Source organism: Chlorocebus sabaeus, chromosome 26 (assembly GCF_047675955.1).
Source record: "Chlorocebus sabaeus isolate Y175 chromosome 26, mChlSab1.0.hap1, whole genome shotgun sequence".
NCBI lineage: Eukaryota > Metazoa > Chordata > Mammalia > Primates > Cercopithecidae > Chlorocebus > Chlorocebus sabaeus.
In genome coordinates, this window is record NC_132929.1 from 16,574,126 (window position 1) to 16,590,642 (window position 16,517).

At 52.5% G+C, this 16,517-nt stretch overlaps 1 protein-coding gene across 1 annotated transcript; it reads left to right on the top strand.

The window, feature by feature from the left end:
• Positions 1 to 12,276: 12,276 nt before the first annotated feature.
• On the top strand, positions 12,277 to 16,492 carry GCHFR (GTP cyclohydrolase I feedback regulator). The gene is made up of 3 exons (XM_008017005.3): positions 12,277 to 12,445; positions 14,320 to 14,414; positions 16,018 to 16,492. Exons 1-3 carry the CDS (start codon positions 12,410 to 12,412, stop codon positions 16,139 to 16,141), a joined length of 255 nt encoding a protein of 84 aa, XP_008015196.1. The 5' UTR covers positions 12,277 to 12,409; the 3' UTR covers positions 16,142 to 16,492.
• The last annotated feature ends 25 nt before the right edge of the window (positions 16,493 to 16,517 follow it).

Below are 16,517 nucleotides of genomic sequence, written 5' to 3' on the forward strand. Positions count from 1 at the left end.
TGACCTGCAGCTCACGTGCATTCCACAAGTTCGTCAACAGCAATTTCCGTGACAGTTTCCAAAGACCCCTTCCTCATGACCCTTACTCAACTCCTGCCCTAGTAGTTTCAAGACCCCCCAGGCCCTGTTTGCACAACCAGCTTCCCTACCTCTCAGGCTATAAGAAGCCCCCACCCTCCTCCCTCAGTGCGACTTCCTCGGCCCACACCTTTGGACCGAGGAACCTCCTCCGCAAGCCCTAAGAAAAGCTATTCTCACTGCCATTTGCCTTGTGTCTTCGTTCCCGGTTCAGCTCCAGCCTCAGTTTACTTTTACATTTGGTGCTGAAACCAGGGAGGAGACCCCCTCCCCGGACCCCTGCTGGGTCGGGCAGGCTCTCTTCTCCCTGAGCCGGGATCCCCTCCTCAAGCCTGGAGCCGTCTCACCAAATTTAAGACTCAATTCGATCATTGCTGGGTAAGTTTCCCCCGTCCTGAAGGCTACTTCCGGGAGTCCCTGTCCGAAACGCGCGGCCGTGTCAGGGGCTCTGTCCGGTCAGCTGTGACCTTGGCACCAGGGACTAGGAGACGTCCAACCTCCCTGGAAGCCACGTACACCGCACTCCGCGTGGCAGTGAGAGGAGGCTCCCATTGCCTCCGGACTGCCCGCCTTAAGACCATGGGAACTACCCAGTCCAAACTAGACGGAAAATCCCCTCTGAGGTGCCTCTTGGCTAATTTCCAGACTTTAAGTCTCAGCCAAGACCTAAAACAAAAGCAGCTCATTTTCTTCTGCACAGTAGCATGACCGCAGTATAAATTGGACAATCAGTCTCAGTGGCCTGCAGAAGGCACTCTAGACTTTAACATTCTCACAGCTCTGACCAACTTCTGCAAGAGACTAGGCAAATGGTCCGAGATACCCTATGTTCAGGCCTTTTGGGACTTGTGTTCTCGCCCAGATCTCTGCGCCCAGTGCTCGTTAGCTCAAGTTCTGCTCGCAAAGTCTCTTCCCTCGGGCAAGGAGAGGGATGATTCCTCCTCTTTTTCTGAGCCTCCTGACACCCTATCCTGGCCACCCCTCTGGTCTCCTGCCCAACCTCCTCCTTACCCTGACCCCCCGTTATCTCCATCCTCGTCAATGCCTCCTCACCCTTCTCCCTCTCCTGTGCCTTTACCAAACCCGACAGATTCTGTCTCACCTACCTCCACCTCCTCCCCTTTCTCGCCTGTCTCAGCCCATACTCGGTCCAGGACCGACCTCCTGTGTCCCTTATGAGAGGTGGCAGGCGCCGAAGGAGTAGTCCGGGTCCATGTGCCGTTTTCATTGGCAGACTTGTCTAAGGTTGAGGAGTGTGCAGGCTCCTTTTCGGCCAATCCTACTGGTTATATCAAAGAGTTTAGGTATATATGCCAGGAATATGATCTCACCTGGCACGAGCTTCATTTCGTTATGACCTCAACCCTGTCTCTTGAGGAGCAGGAACGCATCCTAGCGGCAGCCAGGCAGCATGCTAATCAGGTTCATTTAACTGACCCTGCCATGCCAGGCAGTGCCCTCGGCTGAGCCCAACTGGGACTACCAGGTGGGGCAGGCAGGCCGCCGCTGCCGCCAAGACATGATGGTTCAGTGCCTTCTTACCGGCATGCAGGCAGCCTCTAACAAATCAGTCAACTTTAACAAACTAAAGGAGGTAGTCCAAGGCGCAGATGAAAATCCGGCTGTTTTTCTTAACCGGCTGACTGAGGCACTTATTCAGTACACCCGCCTTGACCTTGCCTCCCCTGCAGGAGGAACCATCTTGGCCTCATATTTCATTTCTCAGTCGGCCCCTGATATCCAAAAAAAAAATTTTAAACAGGTGGAGGAAGGCCCTCAAACTCCCATCCAGGACTTAGTCAAACTGGCCTTCAAGGTCTACAACTCCAGGGAGGAAGCAGCTGAGGCCCAACGACAGGCCAGGCTAAAACAGAAGGTACAACTCCAAACCCAGGCCTTGGTAGCAGCCCTGAGGCTGGCTGGCTCCAGGAGCTCCCAGAAAGGAGGTACTCCCCGAGCGCCATCTGGTGCCTGCTTCAAGTGAGGCAACGACGGCCACTGGGCCAGGCAGTGCCCTAACCCAAAGGAGCCAACTCGCCCCTGTCCGAACTGTCGGCAGATGGGCCACTGGAAGTCAGACTGCCCCGACCTAAGGACGGTCGCTGCGCCTCCACGTGACGACCCTCCTCCAGGTATTGGAGGCGCCTTCCAGCTCCTCGACACTGACGAAGATTGAAGAGGCCCAGACTCGGGGACCCCTCTTACTCTCGCCGAGCCCGGGGTTATGCTCCTGGTAGTGGGTAAGTCCATATCCTTCCTTATGGACACGGAGGCTACCTACTCTGTTTTACCTTCCTTTAGTGGCCCCAGCCACCCCTCCACTGTCATGGTCGTGGGAATTGATGGCACTCCCTCCACCTACCGCCAGACTCCTCCTCTGTCTTGCCGCTTGGATGGCTTCCTCTTCTCGCACTCATTTCTTACCATTCCTTCGCGCCCAGTCCTCTTGTTAGGACGAGATCTCCTCTCCAAGCTAGGGGCCTCAGTTCACGTCCGACCCAACCCCTCCCCACACCTCGCATTCCTCTTCCCCCTCCTCTCACCTGACAAACCCCGCCAGGCTGACCCCCCACTCCCGTTTCCAGTCCCCATTAACCCTAAGGTGTGGGACACCTCCACCCTGATGCCCAGCACCACACTCCGGTCCACATCCGGCTAAAAGATCCTTCCAAGTTCCCCTCTAGACCCCAGTTCCCTATCTCCCTTGAACATCGACAGGGATTAAAACCTATCATTACATGCCTGCTCCGACAGCACATTCTAGTTCCCGCCAGCTCACCACCCAATACTCCTATCCTGCCTGTACGGAAAAGCTCTGGGGCCTATCGCCTCGTGCAGGACCTACGCCTCATCAATGAGGCAGTTGTCCCTACCTTTCCAGTAGTTCCTAATCCATATGCACTCCTCTCACGAGTTTCCCCAACACCACTCATTTCACTGTCCTTGACCTGAAAGATGCCTTCTTTACCATCCCTCTAGACCCAGACTGCCACTTTGTTTGCCTTCACATTGGAGGACCCAGACACTCATGTTTCTTCCCAGTTGACCTGGACTGTCTTGCCTCAAGGGTTCCGAGATAGCCCTCATTTTTTCGGACAGGCACTGGCACAGGACATCTTCCTCTGCCCCTTAACCCATAGCACCCTTCTACAATACGTAGATCATCTATTACTATGTAGTCCTTCCTGGGAGAGCTCCCTTGCAGACACTGCTACACTTCTAAATTTTCTAGGCGACTGAGGTTATTGGGTTACCCCGGCTAAGGCTCAACTTTGCACCCCTTCTGTCACCTACCTAGGCATACTACTCACACCCACTACAAAAAGCCTTACGGCAGATAGAATAAGCCTCATTAAAACTCTCCAGCCTCCTCAGGATGCGGAAGAGATCTTGTCCTTCCTAGGACTGGTAGGGTATTTCAGGCATTGGATTCCCAGCTTCGGGGTCCTAGGTAAGCCCCTCTACCAGGCTGCCAGGGAGACACCCACCGGACTGCTGTCTGACCCCTCCTTGGTCGCCAACTCTTTCAAGAAGCTTCAGGACTGTCTCCTTTCTGCCCCTGCTCTCTCTCTCCCCAACCCCCTTCGGCCCTTTCATCTATTCACCGAGGAGCACCAGAAGGTAGCCACTGGCCTCCTAGCCCAGCCAGTTGGATCCACATACCAGGCTGTGGCCTATCTCTCCAAGCAGTTAGATCCCACAGTCCAGGGCTGGCAACCTTGTCTGCGAGCCCTGGCGGCTGCCACCAAACTTACCCAAGAGGCCCTCACTTAGGTGGTGGCAGTCATCTGTGGCTGGTTAAGTCCTACCCTTTCTAAGCCCCTTAATAATCATTGGCTTCTTGCTACTCATAGCTCCCTGTGTCCTCCACTTCATCCAGGACCGCATGAAAGAAGTCTCCCAGGTCACTTTCAATCAGATGCTGCTCCACCCCTATACCCAAGTTCCGACCTCCGAAAAACCCCACGACGACCCATACCAGCAGGAAGCAGCCGGATGAACACGTCGCCCCATTTTCTTATTAGAAAGAGGTCGGAATGTTAGGCAGGAATCTAGACCCAACATGGCAGCGTTACCCGGCGTAGCAGGCCTTTTGTTAAAGACTCCCTTCACCCTTGTACACACCCTCAGACTTACATGCGTCAGAGTTCCGGCTGGGCAGTCACACTCCCCCATGACCTGCAGCTCACCTGCATTCCACAAGTTCGTCAACAGCAATTTCCGTCGACAGTTTCCAAAGACCCCTTCCTCATGACCCTTACTCAACTCCTGCCCTAGTAGTTTCAAGACCCCCCAGGCCCTGTTTGCACAACCAGCTTCCCTACCTCTCAGGCTATAAGAAGCCCCCACCCTCCTCCCTCAGTGCGATTTCCTCGGCCCATACCTTTGGACCGAGGAACCTCGCCCACAAGCCCTAAGAAAAGCTATTCTCACTGCCATTTGCCTTGTGTTTTCATTCCCGGTTTGGCTCCAGCCTCAGTTTACCTTTACACCCGTCTCTACTAAAAGTACAAAAATTAGCCGGGCATGGTGGTGCATGCCTGTAATCCCAGCTACTCGGGAGGCTGAGGCAGGAGAATCACTTGAACCCGGGAGGCGGAGGTTGCAGTGAGCCAAGATGTTGCCACTGTACTCCAGCTTGGGCGACAGAGTGAGGCCTCCTCTCAAAATAAAAACAACAACAAAAACATATATATACTTTATTTTGGAGGAAATAATAATTCATTTTCTCTGGAAACCTTCCCAGACCACCACCTTGGTGAAATTAAGCTTTTCACCCTGCTTTGCTCCTGTGGCTCCATGGCTCCACTGCCTCCATTATACTTTTTTTTTTTTTTAGACAGAGTTTTGCTCTTTCGCCCAAGCTGGAGTACAGTGGAGTGACCTCGGCTCACTGCAACCTACGCCCCCGCTCCTGGGTTCAAGCGATTCTCCTGCCTCAGCCTCCTGAGTAGCTGGAATTACAGGCGTGTGCACACCTGGCTACTTTTTGTATTTTCAGTAGAGACCGGATTTCTACATGTTGGTCAGGCTGGTCTCAAACTCCTGACCTCAAGTAATCTGCTCGCCTCAGTCTCCCAAAGGGCTGGGATTACAGGCGTGAGCCACTGCGCCAGGCCCATTATACTCTGTTCTGTGATAATTTGCTTTCTAGTCTGTCTACACCACTGCACTACCCACTCTTCCAGGACGGGGTTCATTCCTGATTCATCCCAGGTCCCCTGTGCCTGGCACAGCTCTAATGCAAAAGCATCCATAAAAGCTGAATGCAGGAAGGAAGAAAAGGCATGACTGACAGCACACCCTGCCATTTTGACAGTGTGTTCTCAGCTGTGGCAGAAAGCTCAGTGGCAGAAGAACAATTTCTCCTCCCTGTACCAGGGGAGGAAGCTCTGCGAGATAAACAGATTGTGATGAGAGGCTAGGCCAAATGGGCAGACCAAGCAGGGGAATTCATTTCCCCCTGGATATTAAAGATGTTATCTGGCAGGCGCGTGTCTGCCAGGGAAATCAGCAGTGTGGCGGGTGGTTCTGGACAGAGCTCTTTATCTTGTGCTCCATCTGCAGACCAGCTTCGCAAATGTAATAAAGGCCTGGCTGCCTGAGATATGCATTGCCCACCTTCCCACCCCCTCCACAGCCCAGCCGGAGAAGACAGCAGACCAGACCCCAAACTCTCGTCCTGCCCTCTGCCCAGAACATCTGCCTCATCTACCTGGCTCTTCCAAGAGAGGTGACAAGTCAAATGCCTTGAGATGGTGGCCTTACCCTTGTGTATAAAGTTTAAGGTTCTTGATGCCTTAAAAAATAATTCTTTTTTTAGGCCGGGCATGGTGGCTCACACCTGTAATCCTAGCACTTTGGGACACTGAGTTAGGTGGATCATGAGGTCAGGAGTTCAAGACCAGCCTGGCCAATATGATGAAACCCCATCTCTACTAAAAAATACAAAAATTGACTGGGTGCAGTGGCTCACACCTGCAATCCCAGCACTTTGGGAGGCCAAGGTAGGTGGATCACAAGATCAGGAATTCGAGACCAGCCTGGCCAACATGGTGAAACCCTGTCTCTTCTAAAAATACAAAAAATAAATTAGCCAGGTATGCCATGATCTCAGCTCACTGCAACCTCCGCCTTCCAGGCTCAAACTATCCTCCCACCTCAGCCTCCTGAGCAGGTGGGACTACAGGCACATGCCGCCATGCCCAGCTAATTTTTAAATTTTTTTGTAGAAACAGGGTCTCCCTGTATTCCCCAGGCTGGTCTTAAACTCCTGGGCTCGGGCATTCCCCCTGCCTCAGCCTCCCAAAATGCTGGGATTACAGGCATGAGCCACCATGCCCAGCCCTTTTAGAAATATATGTGTGTGTGTGTGTGTCTGTGTGTATAGGGTGCATCATAGGTAAGTATCATTCACACCAACTTGCAAGCCCAACAGTAGTGGGATTGTTGACATCTTCACTAACACTTGATATTTACAGATTTTAACATTTTTATTTTATTTATTTATTTTATTTTTTGCTAACCTGTAAAGCACTAACTCACTGCAGATTTAAAATGTAGCTTAGGCTGGGCATGGTGGCTCATGCCTGTAATCCCAGTACTTTGGGAGGTGGAGGCAGGAGGATTGTTTGAGGCCAAGAGTTGGAGACCAGCCTGGGCAACACAGTTAGGCTGTCTCTACAAAAAATAAAAAAATAATAATAACTGGGGATGGTGGCATGTGGGAGGTGAGGTGGGAGGATGCCTCAAGTCCAGGAGCTCAAGGTTACAGTGAGCTTTGATCACACCACTGCACTCCAGCCTGGGTGACAGAGCAAGACCCTGTCTCTAAAAAAAAAAAAAAAAGAAAAGTGGCCGGGCGCGGTGTCTCACACCTGTAATCCCAGCACTTTGGGGGGCCAAGGTGGGCCTCCTGAAACCATCCTAGCTAACACGGTGAAACCCTGTCTCTACTAAAAAAAGTACAAAAAAAATTAGCCGGGCGTGGTGCAGGCGCCTGTAGTCCCAGCTACTGGGAGGCTGAGGCAGGAGAATGGCGTGAACCCAGGAGGCGGAGCTTACAGTGAGCCGAGATTGGGCCACTGCACTCTAGCCTGGGCGACAGAGCGAGACTCCTCAAAAAAAAAAAAAAGAAAAAGAAAAAAACAAAACTTAGTCTTCTGCCTCCTGGTGTTGCTTCTGTGCTTGTTTGGTTGGATCTGGTACTGTTACTGCAACATGACCGCAATTCTTTTTTTTTTTTTTTTCAGATGGAGTCTCGCTCTGTTGCCCAGGCTAGAGTGCAGTGGTGTGATCTGGGCTCACTGCAACCTCCACCTCTAGGGTTCAAGCGATTCTTATGCCTTAGCCTCCCAAATAGCTGGCACTACAGGTACATGCCACCATGCCCAGCAAATTTTTTTGATTTTATTTTTTTCAGACAGAGTCTTGCTCTGTTGCCCAGGCTGGAGTGTAGCAACTTGATCTTGGCTCACTGAAATCTCCGCCTCCCAGGTTCAAGCGATTCTCCTGCCTCAGCCTCCCGAGTAGCTGGGACTATAGGCGCCCGCCACCACGCCCAGCTAATTTTTTGTATTTTTAATAGAGACAGGGTTTCGCTGGGCAGAGACCGGCTGCCCAGGCTGGTCTGAACTCCTGACCTCAAGTGATCCACCCACTTTAGCCTCCCAAAGTGCTGGGATTACAGGCATGCATCACCATGCCTAGCCAACTTTTTGTATTTTTAGTAGAGTCAGGGCTTCATCATGTTTGCCAGGGTGGTCTCTAACTCCCAGCCTCAGGTATTCTGCATGCCTTAGACTCCCAAAGTGCTGAGATTACAGGCGGGGGCCACTGCGTTGGCCCTCAATTCTTTCAGGAAGCCCCAAAACCTGTGAAATGAACCATCCTCCCAGCTGTGCTTGCTTACAGAAACAAAGGCCAGGTGCCAATAATCAGGAACCAGCCATAAGATAAACTGAACTCAGCAGTGCTGCCTTGACCTGAATTACTGCTTCACTGTTAAAATCTCCACCCAGTGCGGAGAAGTGTACCCAGGTAAGCACAAACAGTACCAGGTGCAAAAAGAATCTACACACTTCAGCTGCTCCTGGAAGAATCCATCCAGGAATCCCTACCCTAGTCTTCACCTATCTGCCCAAAAAGCCCTTAAGATCCCCCTTTACCCAATGTCCAGGGAGCAGGTGCTTTGAGCAGAAGCTCCCCTTTTCCATTCCTTGACCAGTGAACGTTTCTGCTCTGCTTTACTGAACCCGGTTCCATTCTATTGGCAAGAACTGCACTGGGTGGGTCAAGTGACCCTCCCTTGAGGGTGGTAACAGTACCTGCTTTGTGAAGCAGCAGCTGCAGAGATTCTGGTGCTTGCCATGGCCATGGAAGCTCAAGGAAGAAGACTGAGAACAACGATATTTATTTGAAGGTGGTGTGGCAGGATAGTTCTGTAGCACAGTTTAAGAGGCGTATACCACCTGGTAAACTGATGAGAGCCTATTGTGAATAACAGGGTTTGTCAACGAGGCAGATCAGATTCAGATTTGACAGGCAGCCAATCAATGAAACAAACATACCTGCACAGCTGGTAATGGAGGATGAATACACAATTGACGTGTTTCTGCAGGAGACAGGTGTCTACTAAAAAAGGAACCTACTACTTTACTCCAAACCTCTGTTCTTACAGACCAAGATTATATCCTCAATTAGAAAACTGCAATTTGGTTTCATTACATCCTGACCAATACAGTATAGTTCTATTTCATTTTCACCTTCTCCTTTCCTTTGTTGTACATACGGTAATGGGTGTGTGTGTACCAGCATATTTGCATTTGTGTTTTTGTTTGTTTTTTGTAAAATGGCCAAAGGTGTGTTCTGATTACTGCTTCAGAACAAGTGGAGATGAGATTTCTGGGCGACAGAGCGAGACTCTTCAAAAAAAAAAAAAAAAAAGGACATCAAGTGGAGATGGGACTGGGAAAATACTGGTTCTGTGAAAATACCCCCTTTCTCCATTCGTAGCATGCTCATTCAGCTCTTATCTTTTTTTTCATGTATTTTAGACGGAATCTTGCTCTGTTGCCCAGGCTGGAGTGCAGTAGTGTAATCTTGGCCCACTGCAGCCTCTGCCTGCCAGGTTCAAGCAGGACTACAGGCATGTGCTACCACATTCGGCTTTTTTTTTTTTTTTTTTTTGCAGCGTCTCACTCGGTCACCTAGGCCGAAGTGCAGTGGTGTGATCTCAGCTCACTACAACCTCTGCCTCCTGGGTTCAAGTGATTCTCCTGCCTCAGCCTCCCAAGTAGCTGCGACTACAGGTGTGTGCCACCATGCCCAGCTAATTTTTGTATTTTTAGTAGAGACAGGGGTTTCACCATGTTGGCCAAGCTGGTCTCGAACTCCTGACTTCAAGTGACCCACACGCCTTGGCCTCCCAAAGTGCTGGGATTACAGACATGAGTCACTGCACCCCGCTCAGTTCTTATCTCTATATTCCAGTAAGTTATATTTTGCTCTGTTTTAACTAAAAAATGACAACATAAAAATCCTTCCATACTTCATTCAAAACAACATTAAAAAACTGAAGAATTTTAATGTTTTTCATTTATCATTGTAAAAACCAAGGACAATTGTATAACTTAAAAAAAAATCCTTCTAATCAATGGATGATTTTTGTACATAGCTTTCACACGTAGGGTAATCTGTCTTTAAGTAGGGATAGATTACTTAAAAATAAACCAAATCATGCCTCACTGCAACCTTGACTTTCTGGGTTCAAGCAATCCTCCCAGCTTGGCCTCCCAAAGTGCTGACATTACAGGCATGAGCCACTGTGTCTACAAAGTTTTGTGGTTTAAATAAATTTGGTTAAAATGAAAAAAAGTAAAATTTAATTTGTATTTCCTGGATTTCTAATAATGATATACTGGGCATCATGTTTTATGTTTATTGGTCATTTCTATTTCCTCTTTTGGGAAGGGCCTATTCAAGTCAGTTACCCCTGTTTTTTCCCTTGTTCATCTTTTTCTCACTGAGTTGTAGGAGCTCCTGGGCATTAATCTTTTGTCAGTTTTGTTGTTGTTGTTTGTTTGTTTTTTGAGACGGAGTCTCGCTCTGTCGCCCAGGCTGGAGTGCAGTGGCCGGATCTTAGCTCATTGCAAGCTCCGCCTCCCGGGTTCACGACATTCTCCTGCCTCAGCCTCCAGAGTAGCTGAGACCACAGACGCCCCCCGACCACGCCCGGCTAATTTTTTGTATTTTTAGTAGAGATGGGGTTTCACTGTGTTAGCCAGGATGTTCTGGATCTCCTAACCTCGTGATCCGCCCGCCTCGGCCTCCCAAAGTGCTGGGATTACAGGCGTGAGTCACTGCGCCCTCCCGGTCCTTTTGTCAGTTTTTTTTTTTTTTTTGAGACGGAGTCTTGCTCTGTCACCCAGGCTGGAGTGCTGTGGCCGGATCTCAGCTCACTGCAAGCTCCGCCTCCCGGGTTCCCGCCATTCTCCTGCCTCAGCCTCCTGAGTAGCTGGGACTACAGGCGCCCGCCACCTCGCCCGGCTAGTTTTTTGTATTTTTTAGTAGAGACGGGGTTTCACTGTGTTAGCCAGGATGGTCTCGATCTCCTGACCTCATGATCCGCCCGTCTCGGCCTCCCAAAGTGCTGGGATTACAGGCTTGAGCCACCGCGCCCGGCCCTTTTGTCAGTTTTAACACATCCTTTGTTAAGATAAAACACATCCTGTGTTTTATCTCTCTGGCTAACTTATTAGGTCAGTGGGTAAGAGGGCAGGGGTAGGAACTACAGAATAATAAATTAGACCAGTTAAGGAACGTTTAGGATTACAACTTCCTACTTCTCTTATAGCTCTCTCCACGTCTGTCAAAGTGTTGGAAGCGCAGCATCCCCTATAAATGCCTCTCTTAAAAAGTGAAGATTTTTACCCTCCCATAGGAGGGAAGGCTACAGACAGGCTGTTTTTGTTTTGCTTTATTTTCTAGAAAACCAATCACAGGCCAGGTGCGGTGGTTCACGCCTGTAATCCAAGCCCTTTGAGAGGCCGAGGCGGGTGGATCACCTGAGGTCGGGAGTTGCCACGAGCCTGATCAACATGGAGAAACCCCGTCTCTACTAAAAATACAAAATTAACCAGGCGTCGTGACGCATGCCTGTAATCCTACCTACTCAGGAGGCTGAGGCAGGAGAATCGCTTGAACCGGGAGGCGGAGGTAGCGGTGAATAGAGATGGCGCCACTGCACTCCAGCCTGGGCAATAAGAGCGAAACTCCATTTCAAAACAAACAAACAAACAAAAAAACACCAATCACAACAAGGCAGATAAAGAATGATGAGTTGTCAGATTTTGATACCTGCGAATGAGGGGCGTGGACGCACGATTGGGAACTCGCAGCCGCTTATTGGTGACTGGTGCGGAGGAAGTTGTTTCATTTGCCCCAGGTGTTGCCCAGTGACCTCCGGCACGTGCGCCGCGTCTGTCCAGCTGCGGGGGAAGCTCAGGGGAGGGAGGGTCAGGTTCCATCCATTCAGTCACTCCATACCTGGCATCCAGCCAAGCGCGCGGTTCCTTTACAGACTTTCCTGCAGGTCCACAGAAATGCAAGGATCCGCCGCTATGCTGGAATCAGAGTGGGAGGGGGAATGAGCAGTGCACCCGGGATGGTATTTTAGTTGTTGTCTTCAGGGCTAGCCCCGAGCCTCGTGCCCCGGCCTCCTCAGCCCTTAAGGAATATCTGGAGCGCGTGTCTTGACGAAGGGAAGTGGGGCCCCGCTGAAGCTGTCGAGGTGTCTCTGAGGGGGGTGGGCTGGGGCCTGGAGAAGCCTCCATTTGCTCTGGGCTCTGCCTGGGAGGGACTTTGGAACCTGACCTGCAGAGCTGCAAGAAGCGGGCGCGGGGGCAATACGCGCGCGGGGAAGCAGGAAGATCACAGGCTGCAAAGAAAACTGCACTGAGCGTCCTGGAGGACGCTGGAGCTTCAGGATAGTGTCCTTTCAGACCGTGGGATCGTCCCCTCCTCCCCGCACTCCACCTTCCCGCAACTGGACCACTCGGCGGAAGCTTCAGGTGGGCCCCGGGGTCCAAGTCCGCCGCCGGGAGGGCGGGGACGCGCCCTGAACCGCGGACTGCAGGGCGCGTCACGGCAGCTGCTCCTGATTGGCGGCCACGGCGGCCATGGGCGGGGCGCCCCGGGATTGGCGCCGCCTGTGGCCAGAGCCAGAGTAACGGGACTCCCAGCTGTGCGTCGCAGTCCCGACGCGAGGAAGGCTGGAGTCGGCGCCCAGCCTAGAGCCACCAAGTGGGAGCCAGGCCGGGACGTGCGCACCATGCCCTACCTGCTCATCAGCACCCAGATCCGCATGGTGAGTACCGGCCGCCCGGCGACTTGGAGCCAGGACCAGGCCCTAGGGAGCTGCGACCGCGCCTTCATGCCTCTCTCCTGGGCTGCACCCACCGGGGGCTGGACCGGGAACCCGCCCAGACACGCCCCTTTGGCGGGGGAGAGGGAGTGGAGAAGCTGGTTCAGCCTGGCTCCCGGGACTCAGCGAGCTCTGGCCGGCCCGGAGCCCTTATTGCCGCGAAAGGGCCCGGGTACGTGCGTCCCGGCAACAGGGCCACCTCCGGGCGCTTCCGGCTCCTGTCCTACCTGTCGGCGGGAGGGACCCAGGGAGCCCCGGCCTCACGCGCAGCACCCAGTGCCCTGCACAGAGCCGCTCCGCAGGGGAAAAAAGGGGGAATAACCTGAGGGAAAGAAGTTTGGAAAAGATAAGGACATGCCAAGGCGCTAAAACCCCTGTGCCAAGTCCTTGACCCATAAACAGCAACTAGCTGCACCCTTAGGCGCTTCCACGAAGGGCTATCCCTGAAGCTTTAGGAAAGGAAGAAAAGAAAGAACCCCCTGCTTGGGAAGAAAGGAAGGCGAGAAGAGGCCGTGCAGTTGGAGGTGGGAACACCATGAATTCGAAGTCATGTTCCTTTCTCTGGGCGCAGTTTCCTTATCTGTAAAAAGGTTCTGATTACCCCTCAGGAGTCTCCTTTTAGCTTCAGAAAGATACGACTCTGCCCCCAGATGGGCAGCAAGGTGCTCCTCTGCCCCTGCCCACTACGGGTACACAACCCCCTTGGTGGGTTCACCACGCAACAGGAGAGCTCTTGCAGAGCGCTGGGCAGAGGTTTGTGAAGCAGCCATCTGCGCAGCTGTCTAAATGTGGATTCCTGGGTCCGTTCCCGATCTCCCAAAACTCTGGGGCTTGGGAATCCATACTTGGAAATAGCCTCCCGATGTGATTCTTATTTTTTAAAAGACATGTCTTTATTGATATGTAATGTGCATACCATAAATTCTTTGATTTAAAGTGTACAATTCAGTGTTTTTTTAGTGTACTCAGAGTTGTGCAACCATCACCCTAATCAGTTTTAGAACTTTTTTTTTTTTTTTTTTTTTTGAGATGGAGTCTCGCTCTGTTGCCCAGGCTGGAGTGCAGTGGCACAATCTCGGCTCACTGCAAGCTCCCTCTCCTGGGTTCACGCCATTCTCCTGCCTCAGCCTCCTGAGAAGCTGGGACTACAGGTGCCCACCACCATGCCTGGCTAATTTTTTTTTCTATTTTTAGTAGAGATGGGGTTTCACCGTGTTTGCCAAGATGGTCTCTATCTCCTGACCTTGTGATCCGCCCGCCTTGGCCTCCCAAAGTGCTGGGATTACAGGTGTGAGCCACCGCGCCCGGCTAGAACATTTCTAATACCCTAAAAGGAAACCCTGTACCTACTGGCAGAAACTCTTGATTTCCCCCAAGTCCCTCAGCCCTAGATAACCACTAATTACCTTTCTGTGGTAATGTGATCTGTGTCTGGCTCCTTTCATTTACATAATGTTTGTTTTTTTAAAATGGAGTCTCACTCTGTCGCCCAGGCTGGAGTGCAGTGGTGCAATCATGGCTCACTGCAGCCTCAACCTCCTTCCACTTCAACTGATCCTCCCATCTCAGCCTCCCGAGTAGCTGGGACTATAAGGCTGAGCTTTAAGGGACTAGGGAGGGCCCCTACATCGCTCCTCCTGATCATTGGTGGGTTCCACCCCTTCGCAGTTTGTGCTCAGCCCCTAAGGATTCTCGCTACTCTCTGTGGCCTTTACCTGAAGCTCACTCCGGACTAGCAGGCAGGGGAGGAAGGAGAGGCAAAACCTTCTACCTCCTCCTGGCAGCCAGCCAAACAGCCACTGTGGCTTACCTTGCAGGAGGTAGGCCCCACTATGGTGGGTGATGAACAGTCGGATCCAGAGCTGATGCAGCATCTGGGGGCTTCAAAGAGAAGTGTCTTGGGAAACAACTTGTAAGTAGCAGCCTCCCTTAGTATCCTCTCCCTGCCAGCCCCTATACCCGCCTCTGCTCCCTTTACACAACCTCCAAGCCCAGGGACAGGGCCCAGCATCAGAGCCCCTGCCTGCATCCTGGGGCTCTGTTCTCCAGAGGAGTTGGTCCCATCTGTAGCCTCTCCAACATTCCCCCTCTCCTCCATGAGGCTTGCTCTGAAAGCTTTCCACATCCTTACTGGAAGCGCAGAAAACAGTCTGTTCTCTGGGTCTAGGACTCCACTAGCGGACTGTTGCTTGCCCTGCCCTCTCCTCTCTAAGCTGGACCCCATCAAGCCCAGATAGGCACAGAGAGAAAAGTTTTTGTAGTAAGGATCTGGCTGAGTCGCAAAGCTAAGTCCTAGAAGCAGGGAGCAGGGAACCTGGGTCCTACCTCCAGGGTGGCTGCTGCCTGGGGACCTGGCCATTTCCCTTGGCTTCCTTCCTAATGCCTCCATGTCTAAACTGTGACCACTGCTTCCATTCTTCCTCTAACCCCTGGAGGCAGGGAGAACCCAGGCTACACAGGCTCTCTGAAAAGAGTTGCCGCAGGGCGTCCCAGTTCAAAGAGGGGAAAGAGAAGGAGGGCTGAACCCAGCCCCTGGGTCAAGGCTGGGGGAAAGAAGCCAGCCCCCTCCCTTTGCCATGAGGCACCTGCCTCCCCATGCCCAGCTTGGGGCTTGAGCCCTTTGTCTGCTTCATGGTCCTTAGGCATCAATTAAACCTGAAAGGACCCCAGCATTATCCATGCTAGGGAGTGGCACACAGAGCCAGGCGTTACTGGGGCTCAGCCTTGTTACTTCAGAACTGCAGGACAGCCAGGGCAGTGAGGGGCCTGAAGGCTTATTTTGTTTTGTTTTGTTTTGTTTGAGGTGGAGTCTCGCTCTGTCAGCCCAGGCTGGAGCACAGTGGTGCGATCTCAGCTCACTGCAAGCTCCACCTCCTGGGTTCACACCTTTCTCCTGCCTCAGCCTCCCGAGCAGCTGGGACTACAGGCGCCCGCCACCTCGCCCGTCTAGTTTTTTTTGTATTTTTTAGTAGAGACGGGGTTTCACCGGGTTAGCCAGGATGATCTCGATCTCCTGACCTCGTGATCCACCTGCCTCGGCCTCCCAAAGTGCTGGGATTACAGGCTTGAGCCACCGCGCCCGGCCTGTTTTGTTTTTTTGAAATGGAGTCTCACTCTGTCGCCCAGGCTGGAGTGCAGTGGTGCAATCATGGCTCACTGCAGCCTCAACCTCCTCCCACTTGGAGGCCTGGGTGGGGAGCAAGCCCAGGGAGGGGAGGCAGCAGGGCTGTGGTCAGACTAACACAGTCTACCATCTGGGATGCTGGGGAACCTGCTTAACCCCTGTTTTCTCATGTATCAATGGCCACAACAGTGGCACCTTCACTAGCTTGTTGGGAATAAATGAGATAGCTCGTGAAGTACCTAGAAGGGGAGGAGGCAGGGGGCGTGCACTTACCCAGCCAGCAAGTGTGAGTCACTACAAGAGTGGCTAGGCCGCCTGCCGCAGACACTAGCTTTGGACCAGGAGCTTGCTGTGTGCCCCTCCTCACCCCACCCATTCTGTCTCTTTGCAGTTATGAATACTACGTCAATGACCCTCCCCGCATAGTCCTGGACAAGCTGGAACGCAGGGGCTTCCGTGTGCTGAGCATGACGGGGGTGGGTCAGACGCTGGTGTGGTGCCTGCACAAGGAGTGACCTTCTCACGTTGATTTGCAGCCGGGGTGCCCCTGTGGAGGGGCTGCTGTGGGCCCTGAACTCCAAGCTCCTGCCTCACTGACCACCTTGCCCCTCTCTTCCCAAATTGTCACCGCCATGGGCCCAGCCCCAACAGGCACTGAATGGCCTTCTCTGAAACCTTGCCTCAAGCAGTGGGAGAGGGCAGTGCCCGGTGCTCCCAGCTGCCCTCCTGCTTCGGGCCTGGGCCAAGGGCCTTGGGCAGGCCATGTTCCTTGGGCAGCTGCCCCGGGCCGGAGCTGGGCACCCCAGGGGCCCTGGTGCGTGGCTCCTGCATAGCTAGCCCAAGCCAATAAAGGGCTGTGATGAGTGGCTGCGCCTGTGCTCTGCTTGTGCA

Excerpts from the sequence above, each read along its gene's own strand:
- GCHFR (XM_008017005.3), top strand. The coding sequence starts at position 12,410 with ATGCCCTACCTGCTCATCAGCACCCAGATCCGCATG. Across the intron at positions 12,446-14,319 it reads TCAGCACCCAGATCCGCATG|GAGGTAGGCCCCACTATGGT; the intron begins GTGAGTACCGGC and ends CTTACCTTGCAG. Across the intron at positions 14,415-16,017 it reads AGTGTCTTGGGAAACAACTT|TTATGAATACTACGTCAATG; the intron begins GTAAGTAGCAGC and ends GTCTCTTTGCAG.